The sequence below is a fragment of the Chaetodon auriga genome, chromosome 21 (assembly GCF_051107435.1).
Source record: "Chaetodon auriga isolate fChaAug3 chromosome 21, fChaAug3.hap1, whole genome shotgun sequence".
NCBI lineage: Eukaryota > Metazoa > Chordata > Actinopteri > Chaetodontiformes > Chaetodontidae > Chaetodon > Chaetodon auriga.
Genome location: NC_135094.1, coordinates 15,590,720 through 15,598,322, shown reverse-complemented (window position 1 = coordinate 15,598,322; position 7,603 = coordinate 15,590,720). Strand labels below are relative to the sequence as shown.

At 47.0% G+C, this 7,603-nt stretch overlaps 1 protein-coding gene across 1 annotated transcript in view; it reads right to left on the bottom strand.

The window, feature by feature from the left end:
• Nucleotides 1-592: 592 nt before the first annotated feature.
• Nucleotides 593-7,603, bottom strand: part of adarb2 (adenosine deaminase RNA specific B2 (inactive)) — a 166,106-nt gene continuing 159,095 nt past the window's right edge. Inside the window, exons 9-10 of the mRNA XM_076721448.1 lie at nt 5,722-5,903; nt 593-3,879 (exon numbers count right to left, since the gene is read on the bottom strand). Of these exons, the coding sequence (XP_076577563.1) occupies nt 3,703-3,879; nt 5,722-5,903 (359 nt within the window). The 3' untranslated portion in view covers nt 593-3,702. The remainder of the gene's footprint in view (nt 3,880-5,721; nt 5,904-7,603) is intronic.

Here is a 7,603-nt window from a genome sequence, read left to right as displayed (position 1 = left end):
GTACGCTGGTCTGAGCTGACATGTTGAAATAGTGTCTTACTCGGCTCTTGGACTTCATTGAGAAGCAGCAGGACGGTGGGAGAGAGAATATCCTGTGGAGTTTTACCTCGCTGTCCTCGTCCATTAGATTATAGCTGGCTGGCCGTGACCAGCCACTGGAGCAAATTGTCAATTATGATGTTTATTGTAGAGCCCACAGTCGACTCCATGGCCTTAGGGGAGTCCCCTCACCCCCCCACCCCCCCACTTCTCCTCTGCTCTTCTTCCTCGCTTCATTCTTCCTCCGGGCTAATTTGGTGTCTGGTCAGTATGACACCTGCCACCGAGCCTAACAGAGATAACCATTTCCCCGTGGATTTCCCCTGGGAGCGTCCAGACAGATATTAAAGGGGCCTCCCTCCTCAGGGCCCGCGCTGAGAGGTGATCACGATGCTGACAAAGTGGAGACGGCCCAGTATCAGCGCTCATTATGAGATTTCTGTTCATGTATTATGAGACAGGTACAATATTATTCATTTAACGTTCCCTCTCAGGTGCCATCAAAACGTGATTAATCAAAAAAAAACTATCAAAACAAGGTAAAATTACAAGATTTTGTGGTTTTATTCACATATACAGTACAAACATTCACTTTTTATTTGTTACTGAAGTGCAATGTACAGACCTTAGCAGCAATTCTTCATATACTTTAATTTACATGATAATTAGACATTTTAGGATCTCTGTCACATCTTTGTCAACATCTTTTATACACTTGTTTACATATGTACACTCTTAGATACAATATTGCCATTCAGACATGCCTTATATTTATTATCTCTCAAAATAAATCTGCAAATCTGTTTTCATGGCTGATACATAACACGCTGTGAAACATGGGAGTGGAGCAGTGAGGAATGTCGTTCCCTGTGGCCACAAACCATGTCAAGTCTGACATGAGAGAGTGTAGGCTGATGATGAACGCTGGAACAATGAACAAAACTGCACCACGTGTTGATGAAAGACAAATGCAGAGTCTGTTCTGATCCACACAGACGAGATTTTACACAAACTTTGTCGGCACAGGAGAGCAGATTCAGGATTTCCAGTGCTTGGTTCAAGTGTAAACAAAGAATCAGATGATAGCCAGAACACTCAAATCCTGAAAACTGACCTCCAGCGCCAAGGCCCCGGACCCTCAGGAGCCCCAAGGATCAATGTTGGTTTTGGTAATTTGACAGACGTATCAGAAGTTCAGTATTAACTAATTAACAGTCTTGCTTTATGAACTCGTGTTGCTGCCCTGTCATGCTGTCACCTGTGGCCGTGTGTCTTTAAGACCTTTTTTTTAGTTCATGTTGTGTTTGTATGGGGCATTTTCCAAAATATAGCTGCATCCAATCAAATTCTGGAGCCAGATATTAGTCCAACATAGAAGCAGTGGGTCTCTGGGTGCATCATAAGGCTGCTGATGCAGAGGTGGCAGGGGTCCAATGAGAGGCCCCTAAGAGATGAACATCTTTATAAATATCTTTAGATTTTGTCATCTTTAAAAGTAAATGTCTTCCAGAATTGTACCGCCTCATGACGAAGAAGCCTTTAAAATGTAACGCAGACTATCATGGGACATAAAAAAACATGTTTTTACTGCTGTCATCTCTGAGAGACAGACCCATCACACTTAATTTAAAGGCCTTGTTTTCCCACTCAGCTTCTTCCTGTGAATGAGGTCTAACAAGAAGAGCTGAAGGTAGTCAAGCTGTTTCATATGGTATTTCTGGATTTGTGCTTTTCTCACTGCTTTACAGCAGCTTGGACTTCATTTGCCCAATAACGTGGACCTATTAAAAACCAGTTAAGAACTATTAAAACTGCTAAATTAGTCAAAAATGGCCTCATGAATGTGAAGCCAGCCGCAGTTCACGTGAGGGTCAAGCTGTGTAAATCTGCCTCAGACCATCTTCCTCACACACCGAAGGTCTTATTCTACGCTTCAGTGTGCCAGGCAGGGGACAGTTTGACTTGACACTGTATCCTGACGGGAGGACACGATGCTGCTTGGACGGGGGGCTCAGCAGGAGCAGGACAGGGAGACAACAACAGGAAAACACCACTAGATGTCACTCTCACTACTTCGATTTTACTGCTGACTGAGCCATGCTGGTGGCGGTTGGGATGCCTCGGCTAAAATCCTTGAAGAGAACAATGACAGAACAACACAGTCGTGATCATAATGAGTCAACACTTAAGCTGCATAACACAAATCACACAGTGTGAATGCTCACGTGAGACATGGAAGTAGTGAGACGTACGAATGTACACGGTCGTGATCGGGGACGTCCACATTTACCTCGCTGATTTTTAACCTGTGATTTGGACGTGAAGGTGGTGAGTTTAGGTGCATCAAATGAAGACGAAAAGCCCACAAATCGACCACAAGAAAACTTTTCTCCACCTCGACTATTATCTGTCCGAGGCGGGGACGACCACAGAGAGCCAGCGCGAGTCGATCAGGTCAACGAGGCCTCGCTAATGAGTCATATCTGACACTCGCTCCTATTGGTGGCAGCAGGCTTGAATTCACATGTGCGGGAACTGAGGTCCTCCATGTGAAAGGACAGAGAGAGGAAGGGGATTCATTGATTATGAGAGAGAGAGAGAGAGAGAGAGAGAGAGAGAGAGAGAAAGACAGGCAACACCTCCTGTTCCTCCATCATCACCTCCACCTGCATTTAGGCAGGCTGTAACAGCTGCATGCATGTACCTCACCTCTGTTCCTCTCCTCCTCTCTAACCACTGGAGTGAGGATGGGAGAAAAAAAAAAAAAAAAAGAGGGTGTATTAACCTGTCGTCGTGTCGTGTTAACCTCCGCCGCGCTTGAAAGGTGGGTGGGTGGGTGTTGGAGGAGGGGCGGAGGGGCGGAGGGGCAGACGTGCGCAGAGAGGAGAAAGTGACAAAGAGGAGAATAGGCGGAGGAGGGAAGGAAATGGAGAGAGGGCAAGGAGGGAAAGGTGGAGACAAAAGGAGAAGGAAGTCAGGAGTCAAAGGGTGAGTCAGAGACGGAGGACAAAGACAGAAATGGGAGAGGGAAGGTGAGGCGGGCAGCGCTCTGTCCTTCTCTTTTTCTCACTCTCGCTTCCCTTCCTCTTCCTCTATCACCCGTCACCCTGACAGGGCTGGTAATTGGACGTGGACCTCTCTCTCTCTCTCTCTCTCTCTCTCTCTCTCTCTTTCTCTGTCTCTCTCGCTCGCTCTCCCCCGTGGCTCTGCTCCTCAGCGGGAGCCTTGGGGCCCAGAAATAGCTGATGACAAGATAGCGGCTGCCTTTCATTCTGCTCAAGGTTACCCCACCCTTCCTTGACAGCCGGGGGGGGCGGGGGGGTATTTAGGTGTGTGTTTGCTTAAACGTGTGTGTTTGTGCGTTTAAAAGAGGGCAAGTCGAAGAAAGAGTCCGTCTTTTTCTGTCTGTTTTCTTTTTAGGCCGTCCCGTTGACCTTCCTCCACCTCCAGAACACACACACACACACACACACACACACACACACACACACACACACACAGTGGTGATAGCCTAGAGTTTAGAGGTTGCAGTGGGAAACTTCCAGGTATGAAGGCGTGAAGCAGGATGTTGGTAAAGAGCATGGAGTCGTCTTACCCTAAAAAAATAAAGGTTAAACAAACACACACACTCTCTGTCACACTCACACACACATACACTCTTCCTCAGACTGACAGCAGGAACTGTTCCTGCTCGGGCGGTTTCTTGACCCAGGTGCCGAGGCCCGTTTCCTGCAGAGATCTGAACCACTGCTGCTTCACTGTCTGGTAGGGACGCGCCGCCATCTTGGCCTCGCAGTACATGAGCTGGCGGTCCGCCGAGCCGGACACGTGGATCCCCAGCTGGAGACGACGAGCGAGCGAAAGAGAGAGAGAGAAAAGAGGAAAGACAGAGAGACAGAAAGCGATTGGGAGTCAGATAAAAGCGACACAGAGACAGACATGAAGATAGGAAGGGAAAACAAAGAGAGGAATAAAGCTGGGGCAGAGAGGCTAAAGGTTTCAACGGGGGGGGGGGGGGAGAGCGACCAAACAAAACGAATGAGCCGGCACAAATGCATTTGGGTGGGGTTGGGAGGTGGTGGGGTGGTGGGGGGGCTTCAACAGCTGTGTAATCTCCCCATTTAAATTTCACAAGCAATTGAACATTCTCTGTGCTTTTTGCGCATTCCTATTGTCGCGAGGGGAAACAATGAAGATCGGCGGAGAGACAAGTGGGGAGAGAGAGAGGGAGAGAGTAAAAGTTTCTTTTGGAGATTAGTGCGACTGCTCTTGCGTGGCCCTTATATACGGCGTGCAGGGAGCACTTAGGGTGGGGGCCTCCTCGAGTACTCCTCCAAATAATTATGGTTTCATAGTCATTATGCTTTAACGGCCGCCATTTGGCGATGCAGGCAGTGTCTGTTACATAAAGTTTCAGAATGGAAATGAAAGTGCAGCGGCTCTGCGTGCTGACATTAAAGATCCGAGCTGCCACTTTCTGATAAGCCGCATAGACAGCAGACGTTACCGGCCAACAAATTTATCTACGGCAGAGAGGAAATTCCACGTCCTCTACAGAGTTCACCTGGAGAGCTCACCTGAACACACCTGCTCTCTGACTGGGCGGATGCTGGCATGGATCTCTGCAGCAATTACTGCGTGTACGTTGGTGCTTGCATGTGATTCCTGCACATTGTTTGTGACAACATCTGAGTAATGCCTCCTGCTTTCCAGCAGAGGAGCATTTGCAGGGAGCGCGACTGGAGCAGAGCGGTGAAACACACATTTATTCATATCAAAATGGGACTATTGTTCAGGCTCTTATTAATTAAATAGTACATCGGAATATTTTGCCAACGAGTAAAAGATACACTGCGGAGGGCGGTTTGTAAATTAACATTTAAATTAGTGGGACTTTTTCATGGCAGATATTTCGACATGTCATAACAAGCAAAGCACAGAGTAATTAGTAATATCAGCGATGGCTGTGTTCCATTTTGTTGTGCCAGTGCTTTGGTGTTATGTACACTGGTGTTTGTATATTGAACAGAGCTATCCTTGATGTTACACCTGTGCTGTTTCTACCAAAATGTCTGCTGTGAGAAAGTAGAGTGGGAGGAGCAGTGTTCTTCCCACTGTTAAGTCACATTTCTTGTAACAATATCATGACATGAACTTCCCTGGTTCAAGCCCAGACAATGCAATAAAGGCAAAAACTTTGTTTATGAGAAATCCTGCAAGTTTGGTTTGCCACACGGCTCTAAATACTACAACACCCATGAACCCTGGACGTCATTTCAAGACAAGAAGTCTTCAGAGCTGCAGCAAATTCAGAATTCTTTTGCTGCGACTGGGAACGAAACCCCACATCACAGTTGGTAAATTAATCCAAAACTGACCCTGAATCTGAATCTGAACTTATTCAAATCACTGAATGCTTTATCAAGTTTCTACAAAGCAAAATGTTGCTTTAGTTTGTGCACATAACAGAATTTTAAGCTCATGATTACATGTTTCTCCACAAAATGAAGGTTGTTTAATGAGCACACATGATTTCTTCTCATCCAGTATAATTTTCTATTGCATGTTCGATTCAAATGATCGACGTCTTGGAAGTGCTCCAAATGCCTCACACTGTCTGTGTGCTTCACAGCTGCACTGATACATTTAACTGAGCCTGACTTTTCTTGCCTGTGGCCTCACCTTGCGGTAAAGTCTGCTCCAGCGGGTGAACAGGGCGTGCTTGCAGAGGCGCGATGGGGTCCCTGACTCCCGTCTCCGTCCGGTCGCCGTGTTGACCACCTCCAACTGCGCGTCACCCAGTGTCCAGTTGACACTCACGCACGAGGCCTTCCCCGGCGGCTGATACTCGGCACTGCTCAGGCCTACAGGGAAGACACCAGAGAGAGAGAGAGTGACTTTAGGATTCATTACGTTCAAGGTACTCACTCACAAGTGATCCAAGTGATCTTCACTGTGTAAAACAAAACATTTCATTTTAAGTGTTACAAAACATAATGCACTCGTGAGCAAAACCTAGACAAGAAGAAATCTGCAATTTTCCTTTCAAACCTCCACTTTGTTGTTTTTCGTTTAACCTTCCGTCGCCCTCCCCTCGCTCTCTCCCCGAGGCTAACGGCAGACATGAAGTTTTGCAGCGCTGCAAAAAGCCAAGTCAACCTGGGCCTGAAACTGCAGCTTTGATATACCCTCAGCGAGAGAGGCAGGGAGGTGAGAACAGGAGGGCCATTGAGCATACAAGCAACGTGTTCCTGCCTTTGTACGAGTGCTTGTCTGCTCTTGAGTTCCTGCCGTTAACAGTGTTTGAGTGTTGCCAGCTTTGATGAATGCTGTAAATATTATCTCTGTCTGTCTCTCTGTCCCGCCCTCCACCTTCTCTCTCTGAAATAATTAGCCTCGCCAGCAAAGCACACAAAGGGATCAGTGGAGGAAGGAGAACAGAGAGGCAGAGGGAAGGTGGAGGTGAGCGGCAGTCACACTGGGTTCCACGTAGAGAGGTTCTGCATCGAGCACTCGGGTGTTGGCAAAGGCGGTGGTGGAAACGGAGCTGACAGAGGGGCGAGAAACGAACGAGGGCTCGGGGCCAAAATGTCCTCGAGAGGCCACCCTGAGTGTTTCATAGGAGCCAGTATATTCTGCGTTAGGAAAATGGAGAAGTTTTGACTGAGTGTTGGAGCTGTACAGCCTGGAGCGGCAGAAAATGCTGAACCACGCACTGCTCGGGGACAGAGTGAGAAGCAGATCTGCCAGACGTTTCAGGCAGCTGGAAAGAGGCATATCTTTTTACTTATCTTTACAGGGTCAATGCAAGTTGCCAGTGCGAGCCAGGAGGCTAATTTTCAACGGCTGCCCCAGATGGTGAGCTTGCTGTAAAAGACACGTGTATTTGCCAAAATGCCAAGTGTTTCACAAAATGTTATACCGATATACTAATAAATAATAATAAAACGATTTACAGAAAGGAGAAAAGTGTGCATCTGTTTGCCAGGTTAGCTCAGAGCTGCCCTCTGTGTCTCCCTCCAAACCAATCGCCAGGATGTACATCTCTGCAAACCACGGTTATATAGATTCAAACTTTACACTTCAATTTAATGTCAGTTAAGGTCTGGTTAGGTTTCGTCATAAAAACCCTTTGCGCCTCATTGCAGTGGTCTGCTGCTAGCAGTTATCTTGCCTTGCTGTCGTGCCTCCACCATCGCCTCCACCAGCTGATGAGAAACATAAGCTCATATACATGTACCTGTACTCTGAGTCCTGTTGTAGAAACGTTGATACGATACATGCGAAACATACATATTTAATGTATTCATGGTTTGCAGAAATGCCAACATTTTACTCTGCTGACTGAGCCGCTTCCTCTCTACACCATCAAAGCTGAACCTGTCTGATGTGAAGTGTTTACTGTGATTTACAGTACAATGCGTTGCACTGTGTTTTATCACAGACATGCTTTTCTACTTATTGCTGACAATACTTCAACAGAGGAAAACTTGGGTGCAGTATGTGTCATAGTGGCAGAGCCAAACTCTACATGTAGCATCTCAAGGCAAACCAAATCTGACAG